General features: G+C 32.6%; 1 protein-coding gene and 1 pseudogene across 1 annotated transcript in view; one reads left to right on the forward strand and one right to left on the reverse strand.

Annotated features, from left to right (window-relative positions):
* Window positions 1-19060, forward strand: part of TM9SF2 (transmembrane 9 superfamily member 2) — a 70133-nt gene extending 51073 nt beyond the window's left edge. The window contains exons 12-17 of the mRNA XM_074191964.1: window positions 630-687; window positions 7371-7530; window positions 8842-8993; window positions 9696-9807; window positions 14551-14722; window positions 18360-19060. Coding sequence (XP_074048065.1) covers window positions 630-687; window positions 7371-7530; window positions 8842-8993; window positions 9696-9807; window positions 14551-14722; window positions 18360-18427 — 722 coding nt within the window. The 3' untranslated portion in view covers window positions 18428-19060. The remainder of the gene's footprint in view (window positions 1-629; window positions 688-7370; window positions 7531-8841; window positions 8994-9695; window positions 9808-14550; window positions 14723-18359) is intronic.
* On the reverse strand, window positions 3161-3734 carry LOC141491236 (ubiquitin-conjugating enzyme E2 variant 2 pseudogene; annotated as a pseudogene).
* Window positions 19061-19823: the final 763 nt, after the last annotated feature.

Consider the following 19823-nt stretch of genomic DNA (forward strand, 5'->3'; position numbering starts at 1 on the left):
GACAGAAAGAGGCATGATGTCAGATAAAACTTGTAATTAAAGCTGTTAAAATGGGATCAATTTATTTTGAGATGTTATAGAAATGATTCTGATTCATTTACATGTACTAGGGAAGAGCAAAGGCAACAGCATTTTTCCATGTTTGTTCTATGAGATAGACAGTTTTCAATTCTTGTGATCTTTTCCAACTTTATACATTTCATATTCAATTTTCTTATGATAGATTCTTAGACAACCTGACAAAATCTTCTGGTAATGACATGGCAAATCCTTATCCAGAACAGAACTAGTTTTAGTTTTAGTTTTGTTTTTTTTTTTTAAGACAAAAACAGAGTTTTACTTGGTGTCACTCTCACACATGCACCTCATCAATCATTCCCCTTGCACTCTTGATTTTAGACTGTATATGATACTGAAATAAAAATAAATAAAGAATAACGAAGCCCCAAGGTAGAACCTTTACGCTATTCCCACTTTGAGCCCTCCATCAGTAGGGAAGCAAAATGTTTTTTATTAAGGATTTTCTTTGTTTGTAAGACTTTAGTACTTTGCTTAATAATAAATATAGCATTAGAAGACTTGTATGTTGTATTTCCGTTTTTAAAAGACTTTTTTTTTTCCTTTTATAGCATTTGGTGGTGAGAAATGGAAAACAAATGTACTACTAACATCATTTCTTTGTCCTGGGTAAGTGAATTCTTCTAATAATAGTTATCTATAACAAACAAGTTAAAAAGTGTAAAGCAAGAATTGTTATGGGGTGGCTAGGTGGCTTAGTGGATAGAATACCGGCCCTGGAGTCAGGAGTACCTGAGTTCAAATCCTGCCTCAGACAGGATTTGAATTACTTAGCTCTGTGGCCTTAGGCAAGTCACTTAACCCCATTTGCCTTGAAAAAAACCTTAAAAAATTGTTTATTATAAAAACTTTTTTTTTATTTAAAAACTTGCCCCTTTTCTTTAGTGAACTTAAACACCAAATAAAATTAACATTTTATATACAAAGTAGAATAGAAAGAATTATATAAGAAACAGGTCAAGCTATGCATACATCTTGCATTTACTGTAAAATATTTTTTTTTTTTTTTTTTGGTTAATATTGTAGGGATTCCTCCTATAGATTTGCTCCCTGATCAGTGTGGGAAAGAGGTGGCAAGGCAAGGCAATAACCCTTGTAAAAAAATAAATCCCTTGGGCAGCTAGGTGGCACAGTGAATAAAACATCTACCTCGGTGTTAGAGGACCTGCGTTCAAATGTGGCCTCAGACACTTGATACTAGATATGTGACCCTGGACAAGTTACTTAACCCCATTGCCCCACAAAAAACAAAGCAAAACAAAAATAAATCCCCATCTTGACTAAAGCCAAATATATGGTCCTAATTTTTCACTTTGTGTCTTTTTTTTTTTTTGAATTATAGATCATTGTGTTCATTGATCATATTTCTTAAATCCTTCACAGTTGTTTATCTTTTCAACATTGATATTTTTACATACATTTTTTGTGGGGTGGAGGGTTCTACTCTCTTCACTCTATCAGTTCTTACAAACAAGTCATCCTAGTTTTCTTTGAAAATATCCCTTTTGTCATTTTATTTTAGCACAGTAATACTCCCATTTTATACACCATAACTTCTTCAGCCATTCTTCAATTGATAAACCTTTTTATCTTGAATTCTTTGCTATAACAAGAAATTTCCTACTATTAATATTTTTCCAAATAAGAGTTTTTTTCTTTTTTCATTGATCTCTTTGGGGTATAGGCCTAAGAGTATTAATGGGTTAAAAGGTATGTGTACCAATGAATGACTTTTTTGGGTCTAGGTTCAAATTTTTCTATCTGAACTAATTTCACAGCTCACCAAAAGTGCTTCAATCTGCATGTTTTTCCGCACCTCCTTTCATTTCCTTTTTGCTAATTTTTCCAATCTGATAAGCAGTGTTTGTTTTAGGGTTGTTTCAATTTTTGTTTCTCTGTTGTTTGTGACATTTTTTTATATCTTTTAATAGCTTGGATTCCTTCCTTTGAAAATTACCTGTTTATATCCTTGTTCACTTGTCTTGCAATAATGACTGCTGTTCTCATATTTTTTTTTCTCCCTTTTTTTTGGGGGGGGGGTGAGGCATAGGGGTTAAGTAACTCGCCCAGGGTCACACAACTTAGTAAATATCAGGTGTCTTAGCCTCAGTGCTCTATCACTGTGCCATCTAGCTTCCCCCTTCTCATATATTTGAATCATTTCTTTATATATCTTCAATATCAGACCTTTATCAGCAAGAGTTACTACAAAATATTCTTTCTCAGTTAACTGTTTTCCTTATAATTTGAACTACAGTGATTTGCTTTGTTACAGAAACTTTAATTTTATGTGATCAAAACTGTCCATTTTTATCTTTTTTTTTTTGAGGATACTTTCCACATTTTATTTACATTTTAAGACTAACTTTAATCTCAGAATCACATATGCATACACCTATTTCCTTTGGGGGTTTTTTTCACTTAAACTTAAATTCATGGTTTATCAGAACAAAGACTGTAAACAAATATTTACCATGTCTGTTACATGTAACACACAGGAGCTGCTTTAAAACAGAAATCCATCTCCCTCCCTAAATCCCTCCCCCCTTTTTATAAATACAGGTATCAAAACAATCCTGAACATACTCTTTGTTACTACTAGTAGTCGGTACCCACACCTCTTCAAAAATTAAACAAAATTAGCAACAGTATTTATTGTACCTACTACTTTAAACAATTTAAATTGCAGCTCTTTCACTAAGCAAGATGGATCAAGCATGCCTTTTATAATTTTCCTTCTTGAGAAATCAGATTTCTGAAACACACATTACTCCACAGCAATCTGACACTTTTTGTTATGCTTTCATCTTGTAAAACCTGAATTCCATTTGGAGTATTCCAGGTTTATGCTTAAATGATAGTGCCTTGATAAGAGGGGGGAAAAAATTGTGCTGCATTTTTCTTCCCATTGTGCCTGAAAACATAATGGGTATACATATATTAAATATATTCTTACAAATGTTCAGGTCATGTATACCAACTGAAATTCTTTTAATGTGTGGGTTTTGCATTGTGAGATTTAATCAAGACATTAACGTGAGTAGAAGGTTGTTGGTTTAGATAAGTTTGAGATTTGTTAAAATTAATTTCTATATGTTTGTCCTTCTGGAGGCTGTGGAAGCTTCATGTTTTGTTTGGACATCATTAGACGTCGTAGCTCTTGAAGTACAACTTAAATGCTATAAGAATTTTGCCATTTTGCTAACACTGGTATGCTCCCATGCATCCACCATTCCATTGGAATTATTTATCCCATTCATATTAATTTTTGTTACAAATCTAACTGTTGGAGGTGCTTCTGGGTATTTAGGTCCACACTCTACTTTCAGGCTGTATATATTTTGTTTTCATAGTTTGTCCTTGGTGGCCCAATAATCATGCCTGTCCACCTTGTAAGTGTCATATCTTCATCATCTTCAAGTCCCCAGCTAACTGTACCATCACCTACTCCTTTTTGGCCTTCTTCAAGTTCTTCTAACAAGCGAAAATTATTTGGAACTTTAACTCCCTATAAACATCTTTACTTAGAGAGAAAATACAAATGAATAAAAATCCATGCTGCTTTTGAAAATTTCTCACATATGCCATTTCTGCTCACAATTTATAATATTCCCTAAAACAAGTATCTGTGGAGACCGCCATCTTCTCCTGCAACCCCGGACTTCTGCCATTCTGCATGCCCATTTTTATCTTTTTTTAATTTGCTCTTATTGGTTATAAACTTTTTTCCTCAACATAGTTGAAAAGATTTCTTTACTTGCCTTTCTATTTATTCATTGTGTTACCTTTTATATTTAAGAAACATATCCATTTCAAGCTTAACTTAATCTGTGATAGGAGCTTTGATCTATACATAATTCCTTTTACTTTCTAGTTATCCTCGCAGGTTTTGTTAGTGAGTTTTAGGGATCTTATGGTTAATCAAACACTGTATGTTCATGCGCTTCTAGATCAACTCTTTTTTAACCAGTAACAAATCATTTTGATAATTTCTTTTTATAGATTGCTAAGTCACAAAGGGAAGATCATTCAAGGACTATGTTTTGGATGCCTTTGTGACATTTTTTTTAATTTGTGAAAAAATTAAATATTTCTAGTTTAACAATAAACTTTTGCTGGAAGAATAGGGTTTGTTTTTTTTAGGTTTGTGCAAGGCAAATGGGGTTAAGTGGCTTGCCCAAGGCCACAGAGAAGAATAGTTTTCTTAAAAATAACATTGTTGCTCTTTCTCAGTTCATATTACAATTGGTCTTTAGTTCCCTATGTCTAAAATTTTCTGTTTAATTATAAAGAAGGTCATTGAGATAAGCATACATTTGTACCTTTTAAGTTAGAATATTAACTCCTGATAAATCCATTATCTTTTTAGATCAAGGAATAAAGACTAGTAAAACCTTTGGAAACCAATTTCTGGCATATTTATATATCTAGAATAGCCCGAAAGGCAGAAACTCTCAAGCTCCCCAGCAACAATGAAAATAGCCAAGAAGAGCTAAAAATTGCGCCTAACAGAATGTGATTGATTCTTCCCTCACCAGAAGGGGAGGAGAAGGCTGATTGGCCAGCAGTGTTTGTAAAAGCCTGGGCCAGCCTTTTCTCCTGAAAACTGAGAAGTCCAGGAGAGACCACAGGAGATCTTAGAAGAGACAAGAAAGGAAAAAAGCAGAGAAGAGGGAATCAATGCCACAGTCACTTATCGAGCACCTATTGTCTGAGAGGTGGCAGCAGTGGTAGAGATCAGAAGCAGTTAACCAGGATAGCTAGCACCAGATAATCTACAAGAAAAGAGCCAGCAACAGAGTCAAAGAATTGAATAGTTTATTTGAGAGCAAACTTAATAATAAACTTCAATAAATTCTAGAAGGCAAAAACATAGATAGAAAATCTCTACATATGAACGATGGAATATAGGGAACATGACAAACAGCTAGCCTCCTGCAACTCAACCCAAGATATCATTATGTCTTGCTTAGCAATTGGTTGTTGGGGGGGCTAAGGTTTCACTTTACAGTAATACAGAGAAGCCATACGTCTAGTATACAATATAGCATATGAGCAAGTTATAGGATAATTTTCATTGTATTGTAAAAACCATCTTCTGACATAGATTCCACATTTCTAGTCAAAAGACAAAGCACAGAAGTGTAAGGAAATTGTGCTATCTTAATAAATATGGACATTTATTAGATAATTTATAGATAAAGAAAACTGGCACTCATGTTTAATAGGAGCCAGGGCTCATACTTAGGCCTCCAAAGCAAGAATAGATTGTCTATTTTTACATATCAGTGATGTTGTAAATAAAAACTTGACTGACTCAACTTTACTTTTAGTTTTTGCAAGGCATTGGGGTTAAGTGACTTGCCAAAAGTTGAACAGCTAGGTGTCTGAGGCAAGGATTTGAATTCAGGTTCTCCTGACTCCAGGGCCAATGTGCTATCCACTGTGCCTCCTAGCTGCTCCTCAGCTTTACTTTTGACCTGATAGAGTACAGTTGGCTTTGGAGTCAGACAGATCTAGATTCTCAAGCCCTGCCTCTGATTTGTTTTCGCTTTGTGCCCATAGGCAAGTCAGATAGGATATCTATTCATTCACCTAAGTGAGTCTCTGAGACTTAAGTTTTAGATGAGTTGAGGAACTGCATTAGTGGAGGAGGTATCCATATCTAAAGTTCCTTACCTGAGTAAAATCATATATCAGATCCTCCCCATCTTTTGCCTTTTTCCCTGATTACCTCTAATGTGTTTCCTGAGGGTTTAACATTCACATTACCTGTTGCTTATATCATTAAGCTGATGTATCATGAAGCAAAGACATTTTTCCAAGTAGACTATATTTTTTTCAGTAGATCCATAGAAATCTAATTTCAGAATCTACTCATTCTGACATATATAGTCTTCCTTGAAGATAGCAAAGTTAACCTGTTTCTAGAAAGGTAATAACTAAGTAGTTAGTGTGGTATAATAAAAAGAATATTGAGCTAGAATTCAGAAAACTTATATTTTAGTTCCAGTTGCACTGCTTACTAACTGTATTGGCAGATGACTAAAATTTTACAAGCCTCAGGTTTCCTCATCTATAAAATAATGATAATCATAGTTTCTCAGCCTGCTACACAGGGTGATTGTGGTGAGTAAATGAAATATTTTATCTACATGCCCATTGGAAATTATTATGCCATTATATAAATGTAAGATTTATAATTACTATTGTTGTTTTTAGAAAATTTTGGAGTTCATCCCCAGGAAGTTTCCTTGACTATTTTTACCATTTTCTTGCTTTCCTAATGTTCACTAATTTTAGAACCAGATTGTTCAGAATATCAAATACTGCTAGAGAAAAGATTCCACAAGAGTGTTGATTTGTGATTCACTGACTCTAAAGGACTTTACTATAGTATCATAAAGAGATTTCTTATATGTAGAATTTTATTCAAAGTCAAGCATTATTAACATATTGTATAAGTTATGTAAAAAATTGTGGCCTAGTGTAAGTGATGATAACAAATTGTAGGGCTTTGTAAGTAGGCTTTGCACAGATCCTTAAAATGATGAGGCTCTTCTTTCATACCTTGCAAAAAAGACTCCATGCAATTTGAGAAGGAATTGCCTATAATCAGTTTATTATTCAGAAATTATATATTGTTTTGAAAAACTCTGACAAGTCAAAGAACACTAGTCAGCTACTGTGAAGATGATTTTCTAGAAGGCAAGAAAACCAGAGGCAGGTTATCTTTCTGAGATAGCTCAGATCTTTGATTTAGTAGTCAATATTGTAGGCAGGCAACTAACTTTACACTGCCAACAAAGGAATGAAAGTGCACAACTATTTGATTCTTGAGAAAAAAGCAAATGTCAAAAAGCAAATTCCTGTTTTCTTAATCTTACATATCTATGACACACAGTAGCATAGTTGTTATTCATGAGTGTGATATTTTATCATCAGCAAAACTGAATTGTGTGAATGTGTGCAAACACACATACACATAGTTTCTTTAAGAAAGGAAAGCATGTTTAGGGTGTTATTGTTTAGGAAAGGGAAATTAGAAATATTTCCATAAAAATTTTGAGTAAAACATAGAGAATTATTTAGAGAAGCTCGTTCCTAGATGATTCTCAGTAAACAAAGTTTATTTGACCTCATTATTTGCTATTTCTTACAGTTATAGTTATGAGTGATAAGGTTCAACTCTATGATAAAGGTTTAACCTCTGACTCATTTATTTAGTAGTTTAGCAAATCATATTTTGGCTTTTCTTGTGTTTTTAAATCAAAAAAACTTTTGTTTTTCAGGATTGTATTTGCTGATTTCTTTATTATGAACCTGATTCTATGGGGAGAAGGATCTTCAGCAGCTATTCCCTTTGGAACTTTGGTTGCCATATTGGCCCTTTGGTTTTGCATATCAGTGCCACTGACATTTATTGGTGCCTACTTTGGTTTTAAGAAAAATGTGAGTTCATAGACCCTTATGTATAATAAGCCATTGAAATTTATATTCAGAACTTGAGAAAAGCTTAAAAGAATCAAAATCTTTATTATCTTTTTTATATTATCAGGTTTTCCAAGGAATTTGGTTAATTCTTAATGTATTTGTCTACAAACCTGGGAGCAGGGGGTTATTTGTTTTTTCTTGGGGGAAAGTGGAGTATCAATACTTTTCTGATAGTCAGTCTACTCTGTTCCTACTTTCAACTAAATATAAGTCCATAAAGGCATATACTGGTATGTGTATGAGACTTAATGGAGTAGTTTTTACTACTCTAATCTCTTAACACACTGATAAATATTTTCATAGAGGGAATAGTTTATGACTGCCAAAGGTGCATTTCCCATAATAAGTTTATTTCCAAATGATGGTGATTCATATATTGAACAAGCTTTCTAAATTGCAGAATTATATCCTCAAAAGCATTGTCCATTTGTATGATAAGGAAAAGTGAAATTGCTGTTTAGGTATGTATATGTATGTGTATAAGATATATGTGTATATATCTATACACACACACAAATTTGTGTTAAATTTCCTTCAGAATATTCATCCAACAACAAATGAAATAAATGCCAATATTCAAAACATTTGTTAAACCATGTTAATCTGACATCACTATCTTGAACTGAAATTATAGGGTTTATTTCTGAGACCCTCTAGAGAAAAAATGAACTTCTTAGTCATAAATGAATATGTTTAGGTACTTCTTAATTTCATTTATTTTCATGGCATCATGTAGTGTGTTATGAAGAGGGCAATAATTGAAAGTATCACCAATAGCCCATGGTCATAAAGCTTTATACAGCCTCATTGTATTCACTGTGTTCTTAATAAAATTGGGCAATTTTAGTAAAGATGACAGATTCCACCTCTAAATAAAAAAAAATACATTGACAAAGTTTTCAGTATCAGCTGATTTTTTTTTCTGCAGTAAGTATATAATTAAAAAGAAAACTCTAGCTGTACCTTGTTATTAACTACTATTTGCACAGTGCTACATTATCAGCTTCTGTGTGTTTTTTACTTTGTCTAAAGCCATTAGTCAGTGGATAGCGGCTGGAAACAGTGGTGACTTAATTCAATAGGCCAAATCTGAATATAGCACTTAGTGGTCTCTAGTTCATTGCTTTTAAATACAAATTTCAGTTTGATGACTTAAGTAGGCTTCTCTTACCATTAGTGTCAGCATGGAAGCTGAGGAAAAAGCTGGGAGTCTAGTACAGAGAATATTTTAAATGGATATGTAATTATTCTTTTCCTCTTTCCTTAAAGGCCATTGAACACCCAGTTCGTACCAATCAGATTCCTCGTCAGATTCCTGAACAATCATTTTATACAAAACCATTACCTGGTATTATTATGGGAGGAATTTTGCCCTTTGGTTGCATCTTTATACAACTTTTCTTTATTCTGAATAGTATTTGGTAAGCTAACTACAAAGGCCTTATTCCCAGAAGTATTACATATGATAATAACTTTCCTGTGGTTTTTTTTTTCTGTATGATATATTCAGAATCCTATTGTGAATCTAAGGAATGCAGACAGTTATCCAGTAATCAGTAATATTTAATTGTGAAAAGGTCATTTGACCTTTTCCATGTAGAAGAAAATTATATGCTATTGATTCTTGGTCTATACATTCTGATACTACTTGAATTATATGTTACTGATCTCCTTTGCAATATGATCACTGTTATGATCAGTTGCACTGATGGAGTTGGTATTGAAAATGGCATGGCACAAGGACCTGCTTTTCTAGGTGGATAATGCATTTTTAAGAATAATTGATTTGTCAAATTATCTTAGTTTTTGTATCAAGCTATAAACTTAACTCATTTTTATTCTCACTTATATAATAAAGGTATCAACTTTAACTAATGCCAAAGGTAAAAGAATGGGTATGTTAGTTTTGTATCTTTGATTAAGTAGATGTTTAAAATCAAATTGCAATGTTTTCCCTTTCCTTGCCCACTTCAATCTTATTAGAACTTGGTACTTCTTTTGAATTACTAGATTGCTTTCAGAGTAAAGACAGACTTTATATAGTTTGAGAAATGTCTAGTTAATGACATTTTTTTTAATGGAGACAATGATTTTAATTGCAAAATGATATTTTATCATTTTAGGTCTCATCAGATGTATTACATGTTTGGCTTCCTATTTCTGGTGTTTATCATTTTGGTTATTACATGTTCTGAGGCAACTATATTACTTTGCTATTTCCATCTGTGTGCAGAGGTATGTATTAGTAATCTTCAGTTGTGCTCATTTTTAAACAATATACATCATTTTTATTCTATAAAAATTCCATTTTACACTCTGGTTTAGTTCATCTTACCACAAATTGACTAAGTTCCATTAAACTTGAAAATTTCATTAGGCTATGAAATCAACAATTAAACTATAGCCCTCTAATTCATCAGGTTTCATTAACTGTTACTAGTGAAAACTTTTAAAATGTCATAAGTAGACTTGCAATGAAATTTTAACAGTGAAGTGGCTGTATTTGAGTTTTTTTAGGTTCTGCCTATCATTTAAAAACTTGTCATTATCTTCATGACAGTTCTAATAATCTTTGAGTATTATGGAATTACACAAAATAATCATTATTAAATTTTAAAATCCCAGAATTACCAGAGAAATTAAAATAAAGTTATCAAAATAATATGAATGTGACACATTTTTGCATCTTTTAAAAACATTTGCTAAGCAATTTGTCCTATTACTTCAGTTGCTTTATTTGCCTGATGTACCATGAATTTGTAAAATTTTGAGAAATTTAAAATTTTTTTCTTTATGAAACTATACTTTTATCACATCTACTATTAAGTATACCATTGAAGTCTATTTTCCAACATTAATCAGAGGGATTTAAATCAGATAAGCACACTGGATAAAACACTGATCATGAAGTTGAGAAGACCTGAGTTCAAATTCTGCCTCAAACACTAGCTGTTTATCTCTGTGCAAGTCATTTTAACCTTAGTCTGTCTCAGTTTCTTCATCTGTTAAATGGAGATAATAATGGCACCTGCCTCACCCTTACCCTTAAGAGTTGTGTGAGGCTAATGTAATAATTTTATAAAAAATTTTCCAACTTTAAAGTCATATGTTAGCTATTATTGCTATTGTCATCATCAAATTTACAGTTCATTGAAGTATATTGATATCTATCTTAGGTTAATTTCTTAATTGTTAGTGAAATCTGATATGGTATGATATGCAAAGTCCTGTTAACATATCTCCATTTAAATTCTGGATCAATTCTGTTTCTCAGTCTAACTGTATATTTTTTAATCTGAGTTCTTTTAATGAGAACAAATCTTACCCACTGGAAGTTTAAAAAAAATTTCCAAAACATTTTTAGAGTGGTTGTTTTACAGTTGGATGAAAATAACCATATCTTTTAGGCTCACGTAAACTTAGTTGATTTTTTTTTCCCCTTGGTTTTTGGAAGGCAGTAGGGTGAGCCCATGGTCACACATCTAGGTAATTTTTTTTAAGTGTCTGAGGTCGGATTTGAATTCAGGTCCTCTGGACTTCAAGGCTGGTGTTTTATCCACTGTGCCACCTAGCTGCCCCCTCATGTAGTCTTAGGATAGTGATTCTGATGTAGCTTTGAATGAAAAAGTGTGTTTCTTCCAAAAAAGAAATAGTTTTACCCATCATATTCTGGTCTTGTTCATAATGAGCATTTTTTTTCTTCATATCAAAGGTTAACAGATTTCTTTTAGGGACTCTTCTCCATTCTTTCAACTTTAAGAAGCCCTTACCATTCTATAGAAGAATGAATAACAGTTCCTCTAGCTTTTGAAGCAATAGTTTATCAATTTGTGGCATTTATTTTTTTAAATTTCCAGTTACACTCCACACTGTACAATTGATCTTGTTTCATACTGGACTCAAGTGGTCTTGAAATGCTTGACTTCCCCACAATGACAGCTGCCATATTATCTCTACTAGTCAGTCATTGACATGCTGTTAAAGAATTATACATTTTGTAGGTTTTCTTTCTTTTCTTAAAAAACATTAGAATAAAAAAAAAAACAGGGAAACATAGATGATATGAAATCTAGCACTTGACAGAGAGCTAAAGGTGTGCAAGTTAGACTTAATCCAGTTTTATCTGCTTGTTAATCATTCAGAATTACACCTAAAGGGAACTTTTAATAAATACTTACTGTGCACAAAGCATCACAGATCCAAATAGAAAACTCAGACAGTTCCTGTTCTCCAAGAGTTCCTATTCTAATGTGGGGAGACAACACATAGGGGAAATTTCAGCCACAAGTCAGGTGGAAGATCCCCATTGTCCTAATGGTAGAGTTGCAAAGCAGATAGTGATGCTCTCCTTTAATGTCATTTTACTTCAAAAAAAAAATAGATATCATTTTCTGATGTTGGATTGTATGATAAGACTAAGGACTTTGGTGGGAAGAATTTTTTTTTTCCTGAGACTTTATTAACTGTGACTATATCAACTGAGGAGTAGGTGCCAGACTGTATCTACACAGGGGATGATCTTTCCTGGATTGTGGCTTCCTCTCAGTGGCTATATATATATACCACTGTTCCCAAGGTTATAGTCCTGGGCTATCTCAGCTATAGTCTGAGGGGAGATATAAGTGCTCAAAGTGATAGTAGTGGTTGAACTTTTCTCGGACATGCTTCCTCTTGTTTCTGTCTTGGGTGCTTTGCTGCCTTATCTAGACTGATTAACATGTCTTGTTTGTAGCAGCAGTTGGTTGTCAGTTGGAAGTATTGGTTGCTCCTCAGAAGTTGTTTCCCTAGATGATGACTGAAAACTGGACTATAGAATCACAATAATTTACTGTCACAGAATAAAATATCAGAATTATTCCTTGCCCCAGTTCATTTGCATACCATTATATTTAAGAAGATTTGAATGAGTTCTACAATAGTATTTAAAACTTAAAGATTCTTTACATCATGAGGGTTGGCTAGGTGGCACAGTTGCTAGAGCACCGGCCCTGGAGTCAGGAGTACCTGAGTTCAAATCCGACCTCAGACACTTAATAATTACCTAGCTGTGTGGCCTTGGGCAAGCCAGTTAACCCCATTTGCCTTGCAAAAGCCTAAAAAAAAAAAAAAAAAAAGATTCTTTCCATCATTTATTACAATGGTGTCAAATTCAAATAGAAACAAATCCCTGTAGACTGGATAGTGACTTAGAAAACCATAAATTAACATTATAATTTTATTATATACTTCCCTGTCACATTCTAATCTTTTTTAAGTCCATTTGGATGGTTTTGGGGGAAAGAGGCAACATTTGACACCTCATTTACCATCTTGGCCTATTAGATTATTTCTAATGACGTTTCCCATCATTATTTGATTTAGATAGTAATAAATGTAAGGAATGAAATTAATGACATGATTATTCTAAAAGTATTATATTTGACTTTGTAATTGTAATTTGTTTTGGAAATTATATTTGGATAGCTTCTGTCAGAAATGGTACCTCCCCAGATACCAGAAATTAATCTATTTCATTCCATAAGTCTAAGTTAGAAGTTAAACAGTTGCCAGATTCTATCATCTATCCTATTCCTCACTTTTTTTTTAAGATTTTTTGCAAGGCAAATTGGGTCAAGTGGTTTGCCCAAGGCCACACACCTAGGTAATTATTAAGTGTCAGAGGCTGAATTTGAACTCCTGACTCCAGGGTCGGTGCTCTATCCACTGCACCACCTAGCCACCCCATATTCCTCACTCTTTGCAGAAGATTGAAATCCTTCTAGAACCAGTTTAAGATTTATTAGGGTAAAGTTAGCCTTTGATTTTACCTCTTTTAAAAGGATTCCAGCTGGGTAACAAACTACACAGTTGACAAAAAGTAAATAAAAGGTCTTATTACTTCTTTTAAAAGAGTTCTGGCTGAGCTGCAAGCTACATGGCTGATAAAAAGTAAATAAAATGTCATATCAACAAATTGTTTTTTAAACCTACTTAGCTTAATTTTCTCATTGAAAACTGGAAGCAAGCTTTATACCATGCTTAAGTCACTAAATTCTTTACAAAAACTAAAACTAAAAATTTATAAATTAATAATATGGAGCCACATAAGAAGCTTTTTATATTTATATTGAATTTGTGAGATAGGGGAGAGGATTCAAACCTAAGTATAACTTTGAGTTAATCATAGGTTTATTAATCATTTAAAAAAATTGTTTTCATAGGTTTATTAATCATTTTAAAAAAATTGTTTTCTATTTGTCCAGCCTTGTAAACTCTTTACTAGTTATGAGCCACCAAGAGGAGATAGAGAAGGAAAAGGATTTTTATATTGTTCAGCATCTTTTGTTTTTTTGTTTGTTTTGTTTTGGGGTTTTGTTTTTTTTTTTAGGTTTTTGCAAGGCAATGGGGTTAAGTGGTTTGCCCAAGGCCACACAGCTAGGTAATTATTAAGTGTCTGAGACCACATTTGAACTCAGGTACTCCTGACTTCAGGGCCTGTGCTTTATCCACTGCACCACCTAGCTGCTCCTTAGCAACTTTTGAAAAGGGTTTGGTAGGGGGTGGCTAGGTGGCCTTGGGCATAACCCCATTGCCTTGCAAAAACCTAAAAAGAAAAGGGTTTGGTCTTTCCCCTTCCCCCCCCCAAAAAAAAAAAGATGGAATAGAGAAGCAGTAGGCTTGAGGGTAGGAAATTCTGTATATTCTCAAACACTGTCTCTCTGTCCTTTGCTGGGTTTTTTTTATTGTTTTGTTTGAGGGTCTTTTTTCCTTAATTAGTTTTATGTTTTAAGAAGGGTTCAAATCTAGAGGGATAGATTATATATGGGTGATATAGAAAGAAAAGGAATCAAGTAAAATTTGTTTAAAAGATAGAGTCTGGCAGATTGAAATTGACAATTAAATTTAGAAGTTTAGATTCTCTATACTTTCATTTAATGGAATTTTGTTATTTAAAAATTGTTTCTTATTATTGATGGCTTTATTTTTTTTTCTTCCTAGGATTATCATTGGCAGTGGCGTTCATTCCTTACCAGTGGCTTCACTGCAGTATATTTCTTAATATATGCTATACACTATTTCTTTTCAAAGCTGCAAATCATAGGAACGGCCAGTACAATTTTGTACTTTGGTTATACTATGATAATGGTCTTGATTTTCTTCCTTTTCACAGGTAAATTTTAAAAACTCCGTTCATTTAGGAATATTCTACTTTATTCTGAAGCTAAAATAAAAAAAAATGTTTCTGCTATCCTATGCTTTTTATAGTCCCCCACTCTTCAACAAAAATCATTACAGGCTTTGAAAGATAGGTAGAGCAGAGAATCATATGGGATGGGATAATTGTAGCTTTTCAGAAATATTTTTACTACGGAAGGTAATGTACAAAAGTATTTCCCAGAGCTATGGAATTCATTCTTCATAAACCTGCACTTGAATATACTCACCAGTTTAAAATAAATTCCTTTTTCTTAGTAGAGGAAGTAGTATTCTAACTTGGGATAAAAGGGACAGTCTCTCCATTGGAAATTGAAGGAGGAAATGGGGAGTGGGGATTGGAACCAGTAAAGGTATAGATTTCTTTTCATTCTCCTTCAGTTAAGCAAAATTGAAAAGTAAACTACCTCTTTCTGTCCTGTGGTATTCAGAACCTGGGTGAAGTCACATACTCTAGATTCATCCATAATAAATACTTATTAATTATCTGTGTATTAAATATAGTAAATATTGTCATAAAGTTAAATTTGGCAGTAATTAATAAAATACTAGCTTAGTTCATAAAATTTTTATAAAAAGTAATTGAATTAGACCAATGATTCTCAAACTTTATAATCCTGCCAGCTTCCTGAAGACTCAGAACAAAGCTACAGAACGTTAAAATTAGAAAAATTTTCTTGGTATAGTTAAGAGGAGAAGAAGCATCTTATGTTTAGAATATATCAAAATTAATGATATATTTTAGGGAGTTGTCGTCCAAGGTCAGACTCAGTAGAGAAGGAAAGATAATGACAATCAAGTTAATTTAAGGTGCCGTGTTAGAAAGGGATAACAACAGGAGAATTTTAGTTCCATGTTAAGAGGATCAAAATTCCCCATCTGAACATCACTAATGTAATAATGAGAATATTCACAATTAAATCCCTACCTTCTTCTGAACACATGCCTTATTGTTTGTAGAAATTCATTTGGAACTCCACTTTAAATTGCCTTATGACATCTTAAATTTTGTTATAATCCTTGTACCTGTTACAATTCTTGTAAGATCCTTTTTTTAGAGCAAGTAACTGTATTATTTATACCTCAACAGTGCCGTAGATATTTTCTGAATAAATAAACTTAAAAATAGTTAAAGGTACTTTTTGATTTAACTCTAAAGGAAATATACTTAACTTGCAGTCTTTGAACTTAGTTTCTAAATAACTATTTCAGTATAATTTGATTTTCTTTGTAATCTTATATGTTTTATTTCATGAATTTTTTAAAAAATTACATTGAGAAAATGCTCCATAAGCTTCATCTGTCTACCAAGTCTCCATAATAGGGACAGCTAGGTGGCACAGTGGATAGAGCACTAGCCCTGGAGTTAGGAGGACCCGAGTTCAAATCTGGCCTCAGACACTTAATAATTACCTAGCTGGGTGACCTTGGGCAAGTCACTTAACTCTATTGCCTTAAGTAAAAATTTTTTTAAAAGTCTTCATAATACAGAAATGGAATAAAAAGAACCTCTGCTCTGAACACATGCAATTGGCTTACATAGTATATCCTAATTGTTTAATGAGAAGAAAAATCAGGCAGAGAGGGAGCAAATAAATATTTATTACATTCTGAATGTGTGAGGCTCTATAATAAGCATTTTTCAAATTCCCAATTTGATCCTCACAACTATTCTGTGAAGTAGGTGATATTTTCTAATTTTACAGATGTGAAAACTGAGGTAGACAGCAGTTAAGTGATTTGTCTGGGGTCACCCAACTAATTAGTTTTGAACTCAGATTTTCCTGATTCCAAGCCTAACAACATTATTCATTGAATATGTAATTTTATTATTTTTTAAAATTTATTATCATTATTATTTTACACTTTTTATTTTTATTAGAACTTTTTTGTTTTTTAGCATTTGTCATCATATAGGATCTTGATATTCCTCCGCTATTTTATCAATGTAACATACTTTATTTGTTCACTTTCTTTCATAGCTGTACTGAGTGCTTTATTGTCTTTCAAGCCTTGCAAAATTAATAGTCCATTTAGCTAAGGAAATGTAGGTCAGTCAGAATACCCTCATTTAGTTGAATTTTATACATTTTGTTTTATTGCTCTAAATAATTAATTTTAAATTGACCTGTTTAAAACATCCACAAAAATCCCAACTGTGGAAGAAGAGGTTGAATTGACCATTTGATAGAAAAGTTAGGAGGATAATACCTGGAATAAAATAACTTCAAGAACCTTCAGTTCCAAAATTTCATGATTCCATGTTCTGAAAATTTTTATAATAGCAATTTTTCATTACACTTCAGTAAAAATTTGTTGGGTTTTTTTTTTTTATATTAAAAATCATTGGGGCGGCTAGGTGGTGTAGTGGGGGCAGCTAGGTGGCGTAGTGGATAAAGCACCGGCCTTGAAGTCAGGAGTACCTGGGTTCAAATCCAGTCTCAGACATTTAATAATTACCTAGCTGTGTGGCCTTGGGCAAGCCACTTAACCCTATTTGCCTTGCAAAAACCTAAAAAAAAAAAAATCATTGCATTAGGAAATTAGAGCAATAGTTTCCATTTCAAATCATCAAAGAGTTATTTCTTTTTTTTCCCTTTTATTAAAGATTTTGAGTTTTACAATCCCCCCCAATCTTACTTCCCTCCCCCCACCCCCCCCACGGAAAACAGTTTGTCTTTACTTTGTTTCTATGTTGTATGTTGATCCAGATTGAGTTCGATGAGAGAAAAATCCTATCCTTAAGGAAGAAACAAAAAGTATAAGATAAAAAGATCAGACAATAAGATATTTGTTTGTTCTTTTTCTAAATTAAGGGGAATAGTCCTTGAACTTTGTTCAAACTCCATGGCTCTTTATCTGGATACAGATGGTATTCTCCATTGCATACAGCCCCAAATTGTCCCTGATTATTGCACTGATGGAGGCAAGCAAGTCCATCAAGGTTGATTATCACCCCCATGTTGCTGGTAGGGTGTACAATGTTTTTCTGGTTCTGCTCATCTCACTCAGCATCAGTTTATGCAAATCCTTCCAGGCTTCGCTGAATTCCCATCCCTCCTGGTTTCTAATAGAAAAATAGTGTTCCATGACATACATATACTACAGTTTGCTAAGCCATTCCCCAATTGAAGGACATTTACTTGATTTCCAGTTCATCAAAGAGTTATTTCAAACAGTGACCTAAAGATACCAAAGTTAAATATCAAAGAAGATTTTAAGTAACTTTTAGGTATTAGAAAAAGCTCTGTGTTCTTAATCTTTTTCTGTTTCATAAACCCCCTTTAGCCCTTTTCTTAGAGTAACATTTTTAAATGCATAAAATAAAATACATAGGATTATAAAGAAAATCAATTACATTGAAATGTAATTATTAATTACAATTATTAATTATTTTTAATAAGTTCATAGAGACTAGGATAAGAGCCTGTATTCTAAACCAGGTGATTTCACGTGGCAATATATTTAACAAAGAAGTTTAGTAGATCTGTAGCAGATAAATATTTTATGAATAGTTTGAATGTTCAGTCATTTAGATTTGTATTTTTCTTATTAATCTTTTTGTAATATTTTTTCTTTTTTTTTTTTTGTAGGAACAATTGGCTTCTTTGCATGCTTTTGGTTTGTGACCAAAATATACAGTGTGGTGAAGGTTGACTGAAGAAGCTAATGTGCTCCAGTTAAAACAGAAATAAATTAAATTCTTCATCAACAAAGACCTGTCTTTGTGAATACCTTGAATTTATCAGAAGTATTGGCCCTAGTATTCCTTCAGAAACAACATGTTACTAAATACACCTCTTCCCATACACCTGTTCCCACAAATGTGTTTTCCACTAAACATTTGTATTGTGATTTGATCTTAAATATATTTTCAGTTCTCTATGAAGAGCAAGTTTAAATATTATGTGCATTTGTAAATACAATAGCTATAATATTTACAATACTTCTAATGGCAAAATAGAGGAAGCTGTATCAAGCTATTAATGCTTACAAAATAAAGGACAGTTAATTGTAAATAGGATTTTCTAGGCTCAGTAGGTGGAAAGAATTATTTTTCTTTGAATGAAATAACTTTTTATCATGGTAATTTTGAAGGATGACTCCTATGCTGTGTTAATTTTATTTGGGATGTGGCTTTTTTAAAAACAAATCTTGTACTGGTTGTAATTGTTCATATATTCCTACTTCTCTATGTTGACTTCATTATTCCCATGGTATTGGCCTTTTAAACTATGTGCCTCTGAGTCTTTGGATTTATAAATTTGTTATCTTAATAAATATTGTAAAAATGTCTTCATTGCATCATTACCTGTTATAATTATATTCTTGGAAGTTCTGTAAATACAAATATAGTCAGTTGACAAGAATGTTTTGAAATGATTTATATTTTATTGAATTTTGCTATATTTTGTTAATGTAGCACTTTTTTTTGGATCTAATTGAAATTCAGTCTTCTGTACTTCATAACTAAACTAAAATTTTTAATTCTTGAGTAACACTGAAGTTATATCCATACATACAGCCAGTGCACTCTGCTGGAAGTCCAATGTTTAATGTCTTTTTTTAAAGACTAAATTGTCATAGAGGATTTTATATGCTAACTGGTGTCAGTTAAGGGTTGTTTGTTTTTTTATAGGTTCTACTTATGTAATCGGTTTCTCACAAATTAAGGAAAGACATTTTCTCATTAACCTGACTAATCAAAATCCATATGGATATACAAATAGACAAAATGCAAATGAATATACAATTTTAGGGATTATTAGATGGCTTACATCTATTAAAGAATAATATTCATTTGTTTTTAAGGGTTGCATGTTTGTTGCACATGAGAACAAATCAGATACTGTCATTAAATTTTTAATCCACATTATTAGTTGTCATGATGTTAATGGGTTCTCTGTAAAATTCATGCTCATGCCTTTTTTTAAATTGACCATTTAGTTGAATAAGACCAATAAAATACCATTGATTAAGGTAACTTGTTATTTTTAACCATCGTATAGATGGATTTAAGTTTAAAAAAAACTCTTTAAAAATAGAAAATTAAGAAT

The sequence above is a fragment of the Macrotis lagotis genome, chromosome 6 (genome assembly GCF_037893015.1).
Source record: "Macrotis lagotis isolate mMagLag1 chromosome 6, bilby.v1.9.chrom.fasta, whole genome shotgun sequence".
Classification (NCBI taxonomy): Eukaryota; Metazoa; Chordata; class Mammalia; order Peramelemorphia; family Peramelidae; genus Macrotis; species Macrotis lagotis.